The sequence below is a fragment of the Neomonachus schauinslandi genome, chromosome 1, assembly GCF_002201575.2.
Source record: "Neomonachus schauinslandi chromosome 1, ASM220157v2, whole genome shotgun sequence".
In the NCBI taxonomy this organism is placed as follows: Eukaryota; Metazoa; Chordata; class Mammalia; order Carnivora; family Phocidae; genus Neomonachus; species Neomonachus schauinslandi.
Window position 1 is genome coordinate 183270456 of NC_058403.1, and position 17575 is coordinate 183288030.

Genomic DNA, 17575 nt, shown 5'->3' on the forward strand with positions numbered 1-17575 from the left:
ACAGGCACTCAGTCTATTTATAATGAACCCTTCCACAGCACGGTAGATAAGTTAATTATCATAAATTAGGTATTCTCCAAATGGTGTGGCCAAGGGCGCAGATGACCAGAGTACTTTGAGATAGTTAAAGAGAGCCTCCACCTGCCCACCAAGTGTGTGTATCCCATGGAAGAACAGATCGTGGCTTCTGGATGTGGAAGCAAATACATTAATAGCTGCGACTTCTGGATTGGGGGGGGGGGGGGGGGGTCGTTGCAGGGGTGGTTGCCCGGCAGAGGGAGGAAAGGAAGGGGAATGCGTGATCACTGCTCTCGGAATCCTGCCTTCTTCCCTGGAAACCTGTCATTCACAAACCCAATTATGTGCAGGTAACATGTCAACTCTGACAGAATGAAACCAATGCACACTTTATATGGTTAGTTTTTGGTTTTTTTTTTTATGAAATCCTGCTATACTAGCAGGTTCTATTTTCATAGATTTTTTTTTTAAGCCAAATAATATATTTCCCCACACACTCCTGAAAAGCTTTAATCAGTGTGTTGAAAGAGAGCTGTTGGGTGTTGCTGTGTACATGTTGCCAAGAGGGGGAGAGAGACATGAGGATCAAGATAAATCCTCTTGGCCTATCTCTGACCCTCTGCCCCTTTCTGAGCATCTGGGCCTTGGGTTCCCCATTTGTAAACAGGGGTTATTAAATTAGTCTTTCCAAAGGCTGTCATGGAATCACTCAGAGATTGAAAATTCTTTGCAAATAAAAATGCCTTGCCACGGGAGTGCCTGTTAATTATGAATGAGAAGTGGAAGGCAAGCAGCTAGCCGGGAAAACACATGAGGTCCTCATGGTTTCGATTTACCATTTTGATTTCTTTTTTCTTTGCTTTCTCTTTGATTTTGATTTTTCTGAATGTGTTTGTTGTACAAGGGCAGAAGGGTATTTTGTGGTTGGGATCAGGTATGCCTTCTGCAGTTAATTGTTGAGGTTCAGGGATCAGGTAAATCCTATTTTGGGTCTCTGTTCACCATTTAGGGTTTACTTTGAACATGTTGCTTGATCTCTCTGGGCCTTTGTTTTCTTTTCCGGAAAATGGGGATGATATTTTCTTTCTTGGAGAGCAGGTGTACAGATCTGGGCTCACAGGTGTAAGGTATACATAAGCCAGATGCACCCTCCCCAGTTCAGATCGCCCTCATCCTGCTTCACTGTTCTTATATTCCCTAGCGCTTAGCATCTTTAATATGCTATTTGATCAAATTATTTGTTAAGGGGATTGCTCGAGTTCCAGGAAGGCAGAGACCCTTATTCGTTTTGGTTAGATTTCCTGAGTGCAAGGACAGTGCCTGGCACATGGTAGGTGCTTGATAGTTGTTGGGTGACGAAATCGGCCCTTAGCCCTCTCCCCTTTCTCTGTTCTGTTCATAGTTCAGCTCGGTGAGATTCATTCTGGGTCTGGTTCTGTAATTCTGTATTTTGTTTTCTTCTTTTTTCTTCTTCTGGAGCTTCAGTTCATTAGATTATGTCCTTTAAACATTAAATATTGTATTATTACACTTGCTTCCCTGCACTGCTGAATACATGGGTTGTACAGATGAATATTCTGGAGACTGAATTTGTTAACAATTCTTCTACATTTTGTTTGAAAAGTATGGCTTTCTAGTATAAGCCATTAGTCACCAAAGAGCTTCCTAAGGTTGCTTAAACACACTGAGGTTTTTTTTTTTTCTTAAGTCATTAACTGGTATAAAAATAACTGGAGGGAAAAATCCCTGACCACTTCCTAACACCCCTGACTTCTTTACAGTAGCTGGTTAATTAAAGAGTTACTGTTAAAATGGGCTCTGACTATTTTTAAAAGTAGCAGCCAGGGTTTGGAAGAAACCTCTTTGAGTTTGGAGATGCAAACCAGATCCAAGTGTGCATTCTGTCTGTGCATATTTTCAATCTGATGAAAAGCAGGAAGTGGGAGAATCTGACAAGCCTGAGTTGGCTGAACTAGACTGATTTTGTTTCTTGAGTACATTTTGGTGTCAAAATTTAGGCACAAGACATTAATAGAGTAAGGACAAAAGCCAACTGATCATCTTAATAGACGGAAGAAAGCATTTGACAAAACCCAACACCCTTTTGTGATGACAACAATAACAACAACAGTCAACAAACCAGTGTAGAAAGAATCTTCTTCAACTTGATAAAGGGCATCTACAAAAAGCCCATAGCTAAATAATACTTGATGGTGAAAGATTGGATGTTTTTCCTTAAGATCAAGAACAAGACAAAAATGTCTGCCACTGCCACTTAGGTTGACCATTGTGCTGGAGGTTCTGGCCAGGGCAAGAAGGCAAGACAAAGACATAAAAGGTATCAAACTGGAAAAGAAAGAATAAAACTAGCTCTGTTTGCAGATGGCATGATCTTGTATATAGGAAATCCTAAGGAATACACACACACACGCACACACACACACACCATGCTTTTGAAACTGAAAAGACGAATTCCGTAAGATTGTATGATGCAAGATCCATGTACACGTACTATTGGTGTTTCTATACAGTAACAATCTGAAAATGAAATTAAGCAAACAATTCCATTTACAATACCATCAAAAAGAATAAAATACTTGGGAATAAACTTAACAAGAAATGTGTAAGATTGTGACTGAAAAGCACAAAATAGCATTGAAAGAAATTAAAATAGACTGAAATAAATGGAAAGACATCTTTTGTCCATGGATTGGAAGATCTAATATTAAGATAGCAATATTCTCCAAGTTGATCTCTAGATTCAGTGCAATTCCTATCAAAATCCCAGCTAGATTTTTTGCAGAAAATGGCAGGCTAATCCTAAAATTCATATTTCATGATGCAAATGCCAGGGACCCAAGAGAGCTACCACAATTTTTTTAAAACAAGGACAAAGTTGGAGGACTCACATTTACAATTTCAAAACCTACTGCAAAGCTACAGTGATCAAGACAGAGTGGTATTAGCATAAGGTAGACAGATAACTCAATGGAATAGAACTGAAAATCCAGAAATAAACCCTTGTATTTATGATCATCTGATTTTTGACAAGGATGCTAAGACAGTCCAGTGGAGAAAGAATAAACTTTTTATTTAACAAATGGTGCTAAGACAGTTGAATAACTACACAAATATGAAGTTGGACTCCTACCTTACACCATGCTTGAAAACTAACTCAAAATGGAACATAGACCCAAATATAAGAGCTAAAGCCATAAACATCTTAGATGGAAACATAGGAATAAATCTTTATAACTTCGAGTTAGACAGTGGTTTCTTAGATAGGATACCAAAAAGCACAAGCAATAGCAACAGAAAAATAAGTGGGACTTTATCAAAATAAGAAACTTCTGTGCTTCAATAGTCATCATCAAGAAAGTGAAAAACAGGGACACCTGAGTGGCTCAGTCAGTTAAGCATCTAACTCTTGATTTTGGCTCAGGTCACGGTCCCAGGGTTGTGAGATCAAGCCCTGCATCAGGCTTTGTGTTGGCATGGAGCCTGCTTAAGATTCTCCCTCTTCCTCTCTCTCTCTCTCTGCCCCCCTCCAGTAAAAATAAATAAATAATTAGTTAATTAATTAAAATCCCAAAGGCCTATGTTAAAAAAAAAGAAGAACAGACTTGACAGTGTTCATACAATTAAAACAAAAAAACAAAAAAAACCCTAAAGACCACCCACAGAATATTTTTACAAATCCTATTTCTGATAAAGGACTTGTATTCAGAAATATATATAAAGAATACTTATAATGCAACAATAAAAAGATAAATAACAGTTTAAAAACAGACTAAGAGTTTGAACAGACATTTCTCCAATGAGGATATATAATAAGCACATAGAAAGATGCTCAATATCATTAGCTATTAAGGAAGTACAAATCAAAATCACAATAAGATGCCACTCCATACCCACTAGGATGGAAACAACGGAAAGATACTAAAAAGTGTGGCAAGGATGTAGAGAAAATAAAACACTCATTCATTAATGGTGGGAATGTAAAATGGTACAGCTATTTCTGAAAAACAGTTTGACAGTTCCTCAAAATGTTAAACATAAAGTTACCATATGACCTAGCAACTCTACTCCTGGGTATATAGCCAAGAGAACTGAAAACCTGTGTTCACACAAAAATACTTGTATAGAGATATTTAGAGCGGTAGTATTCACAAAAGTAAAAATAGTGGACACAATCCAAATGGCCACCTGACTGGATGGATGGACAAAATGTAACTTAACCATACTCTGGAATATCATAATGCAATAAAAGGGAGGAAGGATTGTCACATGCTACAGTATGGATTCATCTTGAAAACATCCTACTGTGTAAAAGAAGCCAGTTTCAAAAAACTATGTATTGCATGATGCCATACATATGGAATTTAGAACAGGCAAAGCCGCAGAGACAGAAAATAGATTAGTGGTTGTCAGGGCCTGGGGGGAAAGGGGGATGTAGAAAGTCACTGCTAAGGTGCCCTGGGTTTCTTTTGGGTTGACTAAAACATTAGTCAACATTAAATAGTGATGATGGTTTCACAACTCTGTGAATACACTAAAAGCCAATGATTTGTACACTTTAAAATGGTACCTTGGTGATACGGGACTTCTATCTTAACAAAGCTGTTGTTGAAAAAATTAGGCCCATGTAGGGATTAGGATTCTGGGCCCTCTCAAGGCCTGGATAAGATGCTATTGAAACTAATAAAGATCTGAGTACCACGTACAACAACTCATTTTCTAAAAATTTTCCTCCGTGATTTCTTTTTCTTCCCTTTTTTATTGGTAGAAGCTAGAAATGCTTTTGTGCTGCCTGACATCAACCTTTTTACTGCTTCATCATTTTTGTAGCCATGGAAAAGGGAACAGATGGTAACCTTAAAAGAGAAATGTTCAACTTTGGGGAGAGATTTTATCTTTGGCTGCTACCTTTTGAAATAATTCACATGCATGATCCTCTTGTACTGTATATTTAAAAAAAAAAAAAAACACAACCAATGTAGGAAAGATTTGGGTTTCTGATTAGAATTTCAAACCTATGGGGATATTTAGTAGAGGTGACAATGTCTTTCCCATGAGATCTTGGGGCCAGATTTGTTTGGTGGGAAAAACATATTCTTGCTCTTTTTCTTAAAGAAAATCTCACCTGCGGTTCTCTTTAAAACTTCTACCATTTCCCAAGCTTCTAGGACGCTTTTATGAAAATGGTATGTTGTCAGTATTTGTTAAATCCACTGGTAATATTTCTGGTCAGCATATGTATTACGTCTATTTAATTACTATTATAGTTAAGAAAATTGCAGTCATGGTCCATATCCAGTGCTCTACTAAGTGTAAAAGATATTTTGACATTGCTCTTGGGATACTGATTTAGAAGAATAGGTTGGAGTCCATGTTCGAACATTCTCATGAGGCTTACCTAGTGGCCTCTGACCTTTCGTGATGTTTCCACGTGTGCAGCACCACACCTTCCAAGAAGACAGGCATGCTGTGGGGCGCCACTTTAGGTGCTCTTGCCAACAGGCAGTTACCAAGGAATGCATTTATGGCTTGGGATCCAAGGGCTGATGACTGGCAGCCAGGTGAAAAATGGTTTCTTTTGCCTTCCTTCTCACCTCCCACCTTTGCTGCTCGCAGGAAGATCTGCCTGCACTGCAAGTGCCCTCAGGAGGAGCACATGGTGACAGTGATGCCCCTAGAGATGGAGAAGACTGTCAGCAAACTCATGTTTGACTTCCAGAGGAACTCCACGTCAGACGACGACTCAGGCTGTGCCTTGGAGGAGTACGCCTGGATCCCGCCGGGGCTGAAGCCTGAACAGGTACCATTCTTGATGGGGAGGGCAGTTGTGGTTTGGGCTGTTTATCTTTGTCCTGCCCATCCTTCCTCATTCCAGTTCAGAAGGAAGAGTTCACTTTGCTGATTCAGAGAAGTGGTTGGGGCTGCATGGGTTGACAATGTCTGGGGCACCAGTGGGCGCTGAGGAAGAGAAATGAAAATGAGTCCTACGTGGGCCATTGCTAATTCATTCTGGATTGTCATTATTAACTGTCAACAGAAGATTGACTAGAAACTTCTCAGAGATGTTGGCTTTGAAACATTAGAAAGGGAAATTTGATTTTTGAAGGGGGGAAGGGAGTTCTACATTGGCCATGAATCTTTAAGATTCTTTGTTAAAGGAGAGTGAGGACATAAGGATTTGCCTTATTCCTCCCAGTGATATATGCTGTGTTTAAATACTAAGTTCGGCCTTGCTTTACAAAGAAAGACATTGGCATTTCCTTAAATATTTGAACTGCCTACAGGCTGCAAATATTATTGGCTCGATCAGATGAACTCGGTTTCTTTCTGTTTCACTGCGTTTTTCTCAGTGATAGCCTCCGCTTTGCATTTCTGTACTTGGAGTTTTCTCCTCCACCAGCCTCATGTTGGTTTAGAAGCCCCTTCCTTAAGCTAGACACTCTCATCATCTTTGAGTTTTGCCCCTCTGACACAGAAAATGGCTGTCTCTAGTGATCTTCCCTATGTCTGACAGAATGTTTGGAAGCTTAAAATACCCTGAAATTTTAAAGTCAGGGACTTTTGGTGTGATAATGCTGCTAGAAAAAGTTCTTCATGATTAGGGAAGACCCAAGAATTTGCAAACAACTCAAGAGTGGACCCCTAATAACATCTCTTTGATTAGCCATTTCTCATTTTCTTTTTCCAATATTTGAGGTCGCAAACTGGCACCTGAAATCAGGCACACAGGTAGGATTTGTTTAGCCAGCAAAGTATTATTTAAAATTTTGAATTAGTTACTAATCCTTAAATATTAGGAGTTTTTATGTAAAAGTTCATATTTATGTCTTGAAGAAGACCTTCCTAAGCCCTGCAGGCACTTCATTTTTGTGATCTCTGTTCTCATTCTTATGAGGAAGAAAATGTTTTAGAACAGAAACATTCACAGAAAATAATCTCTATGAGGATTTGAGATATCAGCAGGAAGAAATAAGAACATTTTCTCTCAGTTTGCAGGTTAAGGTTATATCTTTATTTCCTTCTGTTTCGGTGAAGATTGTATTATTAAAGAGTAAGCTTCAGAAGAATGAGAGCATTTGATTGAGTTTGTCTGAACACTCAAATGAGGTGGTGAGTGATTGAATATCTTTGTTTGACATCACCATTCTCCTGCCAGTGTTTGAGCGGGGAGTTTTCACACCTAGATACATCTGTGAGCTTGTTTCATTTTCTTGCTAACCTCATTTGCAGCAGCTTCTAGGAGACCCATCTTTCTTTTGTTCACCTCACTTTCTGCTAAATTGGGCCCTGAAATTCTGAAGCTAAGCTATTTGGGGTTCCTGCTTAGGTAAACTCTTCTCTAAGACCATGAAACATCATTCTGTGATTTTCAGACGCAGAGAAAATTTTTGGTTGGCCCAAGAGAACAGACAGTTGCAGAAGTTGGGGTCTTGGTTCAATTCACCAATTCCAAAAGTGAGTGCTGATAGTATTTTTAAAGGCTACTTGACTCACCCAAAATGAATGTTTTGGGAAATATAAAACAATTTTCTTTGATTTGTTTTGACAGAAAACAATTAATGCTATTAAACAAGTGGTTTGAATTATGTCCTCTGAACGGATATTCCCATCTCTCATAATTCTGCTATTCCTTGGGTGGTTTTCTCTATTCCCTGAATTTCTTCAGACTTATGTGACACAGAGGGTTAGGAAGGGCTGTTGTTCTCCAGAGAGACTCTCTCTTCAAGCCATTTGAAGGGCTGTATATTTGCCTAATAAAATGGAAGTCTGCATTTAAAGGTGTCTGAAGGGATCATGTTGCCTGAAAGAAATGGAATTCAAATTTTAAAATTATAAGATCTTTTAAAATCTGTTACTTATGGAACTATTTATATGTTCAAAGATTTTTTTTTTTTAAAAACTGTGTGGAATGTTCTAAGATAAGACAGATTTGAGACCCTGAATGCTTTTCACTAAAAGTGCTGACGTTTAATATCATGTCTAGTTGTCTCTGATTTAAGAAACTTCATTTTTCTATCAAGAGAAATTACAGTGAAAGTTAAATGCTTTGTGCTACAGGCAAAATAGGAAAGGTCAGAGTTGAGAGTCATGTGCTTTCATTTCTGTTAAAAACCTTTCATTTGACTCCCTGATCATGGGGTTGGTAATACACCTTCAGGTGATACTCTTTATTATTCTATTTCTTCTGAGAAATGCCTTCAATTAAGTATAATGCACACGGAATTCACCTCCCATTTAGGGAGGGGTTTCTGAATAGGGGCATTTAATTTCATAAAAACCTACTAGCTGCAAAACCCGACTTTCTTAAAGTAGAGCGAAAAGTGATAAATATAATAGATGATGCCAGAAAGGAAGAGCATTTATGCCGTGATTTTTAATGACCGGACTGAAAAGTCATCAGTGAGGTTGCTCCAATCCTTCCCCTCTGTTCGCCTCAAACAAAGTGTGTCACGTCATCCAGAGAGCCCTCCAGTACCTCAGCTGCCCTGACTGACCATCTGTAGTCTTCTTTCAAGCTCCAATTTGCCTTCAAATCAGTTAATAATATGTGCCCTGTCTTCTAGAGATGGTCTAGTGATCAATTTACAGTAGATGATACTTCAGGAAGAATTTGGAGGATACTTAACAAGCCGTAAGAAAGGCAAATGGTGAGCAGGGTTTCAGTACCTGAGCACTATTGGAATTCTGAGCTGGATAATTCTTTGCTGTTGGTGTTGTCCTGTGCAATGTAGGATAATTAGCAGTTTCCTTGGCTTCTACCACTAGATACCAGTAGCATACACCACCCACTCCCCTGGACCTTGGGGTGACCAAACCTGTCTCCAGGCAGTGTGCTGTGAACCTGGGGGGTGGGTTGGGCACCCCAGTTGAGAACCACTGAATCAAAGTGATGTTAAAACCTAAAGGATCTGTCAGCAAAGTTCTGGCTCAATCAAGACATAAGAGGCTGACTCACATCAGCAGACATTCGTTCGAGTGCCTACCGTGTTCTGGGTAGGTCACCCATAATTCCACAAATCTAGGACTATTGTTTTGCAACCTTTATTGTATGCGTGCAGCAAGTATCTTTGTAATATGAGAATTTTCCATTTTGTTTTAGACAAAAATGTGATGATGCTGTCAGACTTACCCTGACTTTTGTTTCACTTTATGTATTGTGAACAGTTTTTGGTATCCGTGTATTTAGATCCAGATTATCCTTTGGAATGATTGCCTGGTCCTCATTGGTAGTTTCTTACCTGCAGTGGTCCCACCCACCACTAGGGAGCATTTGGAAATGTATGTTTAAAAGGGGGTAGTTATTGTCAAAATAGCTCCACTAGCATTAAAATGAGTAGAGGCTTGAGATGCTTAACATCCTGAAAATTACCAGATGATTCTGCACAAAGAAAAAGCCACCCCTCCCGAATGCCAGGAGTACCACCATTGAGCACCCCTGAGCCGAAGGTTTATTTTTGACCGTGTGCCTTGTTGGCAGCTTTCCTTTCTATTAAATAAGGGGGCAGTGGCCATCCATCTTACACAACAGTTTTTAGAGGTGGCGTGGTCTCATGTAAACCTTTCTAAGGCTTTTGATTTATTGTGACAAACTGCTGTCCAGAAAGGTAAGTCCTCTGGGTGGATCGTCTTCACTGGGTGCTTATGGATGTGTTTTTTCTATTAATTCTGCTCATCGCTCCATGCAAACCTGAAGAGACCATCAGATTGCATCTCCTGAGTGAATTCCTTTCCATCAGTGTTTTGGATACTGTGAGTATCTATAGAGGGTTCTCAAATACGAATGCCCCAATCCTTCGTTTCCAAACATTAGTAAAACTACCTTGACCTTAACTGTGGTTTTGCCCCTCAAGAGTGGCAGTTCAGTTATTTTTCTGGAACTTGCACATCAACCCCTCACAGGAAGGATGAAGATATCGGGAGCAATTGTCCAATGTTTGGCTTTCCTAGTATTCTGCCATGTGTGGCAAAGCAGGCCATCCAGTACTACCTAGAGGATGGGGCAAATTAGTTGGTTTTGAGCCCTGTGAAAGTCTAGAACTATCTCTCTTGGAGGTACGTAAAATTCTTTGTTCGGCTTTTAATTCAGTGACGGTTGCTCATCCGGCAGGTATCAGATTAAATGTGTTTCCTCAAGGAGCTCCTGTGACCACCTCCTACTCCCAGTACAAGATTAGGTCCCCGCTTACATGCTTTGTAGCAATCCCTGCTACTTCCCTTATTAACACTTTTCAAACATAATTGGATACTTCTGGTATAATTATCTGTTGGATATTTACCTCCTCCACTTTGCTCTAAGATCCAAAAGGGCAGGCATTTTGTCTGGTTTGTTCTTCAGGAGTCCCCCAGCCTCACACACAGAGCCTGACCCATGACAGCCACCCAACTAATAGTTGTTAAGAGACCGGCAGAGGACTGAGGTCCTCTGCAGAAGCCGAAAGGCTCCGGATTGCATCACATGGAAAGAGAGAAGTCTTCAAAATGTTTTTTCTACATAAAGGATGATTCCGTATCAATTTTCCCTGCTCCTTGTGCTTCTCTCAAAGGCATGTGTTCTAAGCGGATTCCCCTAACCATCTCGATTGCTTCCGGGTTTTCTCTGCCGACAAGGGCCAGGAGACAGGTGACATCTCATGAGGACCGTGCTCTAGCCCACACCTTCCACAGCACTGCTGGCGCCAGGACTGGGAGCTGGAGCCAGGTGGTAGGAGCCAAGGGCCTGGCAGGGAATCATTTGTGTCCCCATCCAAATGCCCGGAGCCCTTTGAGATCCACGGGGTGAGGAGGAAGCAGCATGGTCGGGGGGGGGCGGGTGGGATGGGGAGGAACCTTGTCTCTGGAGTCAGGCAGATCTGGCCACTGCTCCATCCCTTCCTGACCTCAGCAAAGATGTTCAGCTTCCAAGAGCCTCGGTTTTCTCATGATGATGATGATGATGATGATGATGATGATGACGATGACGATGGCAGTGGAGAAAATTATGAACACTTGTTACAATTTTTCACTTTGCTTGCATTCTTCCTCTTCCATTCTCAAAACAAACCTTATTTGGAAATTATTATTCCTGTCTCTGTTTCGGAGGTAAATAAAGCAAGGCTCAGAGAAATTCAGAAAACTTGCCCACGGTCACGCAGCTGATGGACAGATTCAGTCTCAGCCACCCTGACCTGGGAGCTGATCGTCTCAGAGCTGTAGGCCACAGGAGCTGCTCTGGGCCCCGAATGGGGGAGTGTGTGCACACAGAAGGTGCTCCATAAAGTGGTTATCACCTCCCTGCCCTTCCTGTGAAGCTGCAGTGACACAGATGACCATTGTCCCCAGCAGGCAGGAAGAGGGTGAAGGGAACTTTGGGGGCTGACCAGGACAGAGGAAGGTTAGGTCGGGGTGGAGGAGGTGAGCGAAGCATGGGCCAGTGGGAGACCTGGATTTCTTCTCGGCCTTCTCCAAGGCTTTCAGTAAAATCATTTTGAATTCTGCCGATCCAGAGGCCTTTCTGTTCCCCAGGCTGTCTGCTATGTGAGCATTGTGAAGGTGCCACATCTTTCTAATGCACTTCTGGTTCCACTGAGCCAGAGCAACTTGGATGGGGGCCCACACAGAGCCACCTGACCGAATTCTCTCATGCCCCAAGCAGGTTTCTGGGCCGTCTGCTGAACAAACGAGCTCTGCCACCCACCTCCCTCAGTGCCTGAGGGCTCCTGCCACCAGGAGGTCACCAGGCCTGGGAGCAGTGAGTCCCTGGGGCATTTTCTGCGGGCAGCTCAGAGTGCAAAGAGAGCCTTCCCACAACGAAGAATATTCTACAAACCTCCCCCACCCCCCCCGGAGAACAGTGGGTCAGCAGGAGGCCTCACTCCTGGCTCTAGCCTCTCTGCCACTTAAGGCCTCTAATGGGTGGGCTTCTTGGCAGTGTTCCCGGGCTTGTGTCCCCCTGAGAGTGTACGGAGTGAATCAGAGAGAATGCTGGAGACTTTTGTGAAGAGGGAATAGCAATGGGGCTTTTTCATGCATTCATTCACTCATTCAACAGACACTCCTGTGTATCTACTATGCTTCAGGCACTATTCTAGGCCCTGAGGCTAAAACAGTAAACAAGATGATTAAGGTTTCTGCTAGATTGTGAGGGGGTGGGTGTTAGAGACATAAATTAGAAAACAATAGATGTTCAAGATAATTCAAGATGGTGATAGATGAAAAAAGAACAATATTGTCAGTAATGGTGATAGAAACATTTAGTGAACTGTTCCAGTGTCACGCACGATCCTGGGTGCTTTACAAGTGGTGTCCCATTTAATCCACGCCATGAAGAAAATACAGCAGCTTCTGTGACAATGGAGGTGGGCCGGAGTGTTGGAGGGACCGGCTAATCTAGGCTGGTTGGTCAGAGACGGCCTCTCTGGGGGGGGTAAAATTTGAAGTGCTGCTGAAGGACATGAAGAAGCCAGCCATGCAAAGATCTGGCTTGTTGCAGGTGTTACAGGACCCATTTGCGTGAAGCTCAGAAGTGAAACGAAATCAGTATCAACTTTGCTTTTGCATGAAGAATTTGGGCAGGGGGTGGTTAATGGTCTGGGGAGAGATGAATGGAGCCCATGCAGCGTCCAGCTCTGGCCAAGGCATCCATGGATGTGAAGGCTGGGAAACCCCACTGTCTTGGTTGCCCCTGGGAAATCGAAGGAGCCTTCACACCCATCACCTCGATGCTTCTGCCTGCAGGTGAAGATAGGGCAACAGAGAGCCCCCATACCGGTACTCCCTGTAGGCTTCTGTCTGTGCATTTTGTCAGATGCCCTACCTTCTCAAATGTGAGCCTGTCGGAGTCACACATTGCCTTGTTCACCGAGTGTGCTTGGTACCTAAAATAATGCCTGATACATATTACCCATCTGATAAACAGATGTTACCTGAATAAGCAATCACATTTCAGCCTTGTACAAGATGCCTCCCTCTTTCCGTGAATCCCTTGCCACTCAGAGAGGGTCAGAAACTCATCCAGGTTGCCACAGGTAGGAAGGGGCGGAGCCACGGCTCACCCCGGCTGTCTTTGCGACTCCCTTGCTAGTTCGGGCTCTTCGTCCTCCACCCCTCTTTCTTCTGCCGCGATCCACCCAGGATATCGGAGCCAAGGACGCCGACGTGGCTTGTGTTGGAAGAGCAGGCAGCATGTGTCACACAAGGAAGTTTCCCCTAATCTCAGGTTGACCCTGGTGACTAAGGGATTCCTCTTTTCTCCGCCTCCTGTTTCCCCCTCACTGCAGGAAGCAGGAAACTTCAAAGGCTGATTTTCCCCCATCAACAATCCCTGTTTGTCTCTGGCTCTCCTCCCTGTCTCATCCTGGCTGACAGCCCACAGGGTGAGAAGCACATCGCCTCTTCCTCCTGCACTGGCCCTCAGGCTCCCATGTCACAGACCTGGGCACTCGACTGCGATGCTCATTCACTCAGCAGATATTAGGGGGTGCCAACTCTGTGCTGGGCACTGAGGGACAGCCGTGAGCAAACAAGTCTCCCTGCCCTGCTAGAGCTGACATCCTAGCAGAGGCTACAGACCAATTAGCAGTTTGAGCATGGCCAGGTGACAATAAAACTTCATTTACAAAAATAGTCAGTGGGCCTGATTTGACCCAAAGGCCCACTGTTTGCTGGTCCTCGATTTAGAAAAGCTACTTTAGATGGCGTGACCAGGGAGAGCCTCTCCGAGGAGATGACATTTGAGCTGGGTTGTTCCGTAGAATGATGGTTAGATTACGCACATTCTGTCAGCCTAGTCCAGTGGTTTTCAAAGTATGGGTCCCCTACCAGCAGCATGAGTACCCCCCGGGGGAACTTATTGAAAAATGCAGATTCCCAGGGTGCCTGGGTGGCTCAGTCGTTAAACGTCTGCCTTCGGCTCAGGTCATGATCCCAGGGTCCTGGGATCGAGCCCCACATCGGGCTCCCCGCTCAGCAGGAAGCCTGCTTCTCCCTCTCCCACTCCCCCTGCTTGTGTTCCCTCTCTCGCCGTGTCTCTCTCTGTCAAATAAATAAATAAAATCTTTAAAAAATGCAGATTCCCAGGCTCTGTCCCAGACCTACTGAACCAGAACTCTGAAGGTAGGCCCAACATTCTTTTTGGACAGGGACTTCAGGGGTTTCTGATCCGTGCCACAGTTTGAGAACTGCTGCTCTCGGGTAATGGAAAAACTAATGTTCGAAATACATGGAGCCAAATCTTGGCTCTACCAGTTATTAGCTATGTGACCTGGGGTGCCCTGAGCTTCACTCATTTTGTCTGTAAAATGAAGAGGCTCTTGCCCAGGTCTGAAGTAGCTGTGAAGACCTACTGAATTTCTCTCTAAGGAGCCTGGGAGATGCTGACCCATAGGTGGTCCACATCAAATGGTAGCTGCTGTCATCACCATGGTCATTTTCTGGGTCTCCAAGACACTGGAGCAGAGTTGGGTAATGACAGGGGGTGAGCCCCAGAAGCTGCCCACTTCCTTCTCCAGCATCTTGCCCCTGACTGACATCTCTTGAATATGGCCTGGGTACGAGGTTGTTTGTTAAAGGAGAATTCAGGATGCTTTCAAAATGCTTTCTTTTTTTTTTTTTTTTTTAAGATTTTATTTATTTATATGACAGAGAGAGACACAGCGAGAGAGGGAACACAAGCAAGGGGAGCGGGAGAGGGAGAAGCAGTCTTCTCGCTGAGCAGGGAGCCCGGTGGGGGGCTCGATCCCAGGACCCTGGGATCATGACCTGAGCTGAAGGCAGGCGCTTAACGACTGAGCCACCCAGGCACCCCCTTTCAAAATCTTTTCACTGGTTCTGTTCCTCGGCCCTCTCCTTGGCCTGTTAACTCAGAAAATGCTCTGGTCCCTGTTACTGTAGAAGCATGAGTTGTACAGCTGTGACTCACCCCTGGGCTGGGTCCACAGTGCCAGCAGCCAGCTTTGCCATTCACTTTCGGGCTGTAGACAGTTTGTTCTTTTGAATGTGAGAAGCTATTTATACCGAGAGGGACAGAAGCTTGCAGATCTGGGGGGAGGGAGAGAAGAATGACAAAGTGCTTCATCTCTCTGGGCCTGCTGGGTGGTTCTGGTTCTTAAGAAGGGAACATACAATCAAATCATCCCTCTAAAAACCCCACAAACACCATCATTAGACTCACCAGCCGTTTGCAATACCATCTTCATTTCATTATTCCATCAGTAAATGCTGAGCTCAGGATGGAATTTCATGGCTGCAGTGAGACACATGGCTCCCCAACTGGATTGGATTAAATTTCTTCTAAGCGGCCTCTGCTGTGTTCACCTTCCCTGTCACTCATCCCAGGGCTTTTGGTGCCGTGTGAGAGGTGAGTGGGAAAGGAAGGTAGAAGGAGGCCCCAAAGCGATCTCCCGCACAGTTCTCAGCAAACCAGTCATATCAACGATGGATGCCATGTTGATCTTGGCTCCAAAAATGCACTGACATCATCACGTGGCAGTGGGAAATATGCCTGTGTGCACTCTTCAATAAAACTGCCTGTTAATGAACTTGTTTTCAACAGAGCTGTCAGAGATGAGACTAGAAGCTGGGTTCAGGCTTCCGGGCCTCTGCCGGATCACATCAGCAGCCTTGTGGCCAGGTTCCACAAGCAGGGCCTTGTCAAGGCTTGTGTGCAGAGTGGGATGCCTGGAGAAACCAAGACTCATCTGCGAACACCAGAAAGGAGAGCTGCCATGGGGGTTTCTAGCTTTCAAGATGGATGGCCCCCGTCTTTATAGTAAATGTTTTCTGGGATCCTCAGGATGGCTAGTGGGACTCAGGACTTGGACTTCCTGCCTGAGTGCACAGCTGCCGCCCTTTCTGTGGACTGAGCAGCCTACACTGAGCTCCTGTGACAGTTAATTTACTATCAGGATAATCTCTGCCTTCTGACTCATGAGATATTTTGAGTAGTTTCATGAGATGGTTGGATGAATCTACTATCAAGTCAATTAATAACTGATCTTCTCCACCTATCCATCTGTTTCTCTGTACAGTCATTCATTCACTTTGCACTCAGCCATTTATTCATTTGACCGATATTTATTAAGTCATCATTACCTGCAAGCCCTTAGTCCAGGTGTGATTCCCGTGTGGCTGTTTTCCAAGTCCAGTGTAAAACGGGCACTTCCCAGCCCCTGTCTTGAGGTTTTGCTTCGTGTGACACAGACTCATTCACAGGCAGATGGAGACAACCCTCTCTGTGGAAGACCCACAGAGACTTCAGGCTCTGTGCTGCTCTCCCATGGCTTCTGTCTTTGAAGTACCTATTCTTCTCAGCTCGTAGTGTTGCAGAGCATGAGCTTGGACACTCACTAGCTCTGTGTTCAAATCCTAGCTATGTTGTTCCCAAACATTGACCAAGTTCATCTGCCTTCATGAGCTTTCCGTTCATCATTTGAAAAATGAGAATTTCATTAACTATAGCATGATTGTAAGGATTAAGTGAGACAATACCTTAAACATGGGGCTTTCTTTTAAATAGTGAAAAATCAGAAATAAGCCCCAAGTCCATCAATGGATGGGTGGATAAACAAAGTGTGTTGTATCCATAGAGTAGAATACTATTCTGCAATAAAAAGGGATGGACTCTTGAGATGTGCAACAGCATGAAGGAGTCGAAAAATCATTATTCTGAGTGAAAGAAGTCAGACCAAAAAATTACATACTGTATGATTCCATTTATATAAAACTCTAGAAAATGTAATCTATAGTGACAGCAAGCAGATCAGTGGTTACTTGGGGAAAGGAGGGGTGGGGAGAGTGGGAAGGAGGAATGGCAAAAGGGAAGAGGAGACTTTTGAGGATAATAGGGGTTTTTTTCCTCTATCTTGATTAAGCTGATGGTTTTGTGGCTATATATATACATATAGTCAAAATTTATCAAGTTGTATACTTTGAATATGTGCAGTTTATTGTATTTCAATTACCTCAGTCTAGTGACTGATGAATGAACTTCCTCTTTAACAGAAAGGAAGGAAGGCATCTTCTCATACCAATGGTGGGTTCTTCCTAGGGTTCTGTGGTTGCCTCAGGAATTAACGGAGCTTTCTGGCCAAGTGCTGTCAGAAGGAATTTGCTTGATATTAATTATGCACAATAAAAAGGAGATTGGGGACAGAACTCATCAACATCTGGATGGATGGCACTGAAAAATCAGTTCCACAGACTTGCTCATTTCATCATCTCTGTAAATTCTCTAGGACAGTGCTTAATATGTAGTTGGCACTCAGTAAATAGTGGTGGTAGTTGTTATTGCTCTGGCTGATTAAAACTCAGTGATCAGATCTTGCTAATTATTCAGGCAGTTTCTGAATCTGAATTTCCTGCACCAAATGGATAAATTCATAAGCTCTCACTTGAGAGGGGATCAGGGCTGCCACATACAGTTGTACAGTTTGTGCACTGCACAAAGTTTCCTAGCCAAGGGGGTGATTGGAGGCTGATAGTCACCTGTGCTCTGATGATTCCCTAAAGGAAGAGTATCTTTTGCTTAGCATAAGGCACCTTGCATCTTACCTTGATGTCATGC

The 17575-nt window shown here is 43.3% G+C and overlaps 1 protein-coding gene across 1 annotated transcript in view; it reads left to right on the plus strand.

Moving 5' to 3' along the window:
• The first annotated feature begins 5677 nt into the window (after positions 1-5677).
• Positions 5678-17575, plus strand: part of PRICKLE2 (prickle planar cell polarity protein 2) — an 82129-nt gene continuing 70231 nt past the window's right edge. The window contains exon 1 of the mRNA XM_021695256.2: positions 5678-5836. Within this exon, the coding sequence (XP_021550931.2) occupies positions 5693-5836 (144 nt within the window). The 5' untranslated portion in view covers positions 5678-5692. The remainder of the gene's footprint in view (positions 5837-17575) is intronic.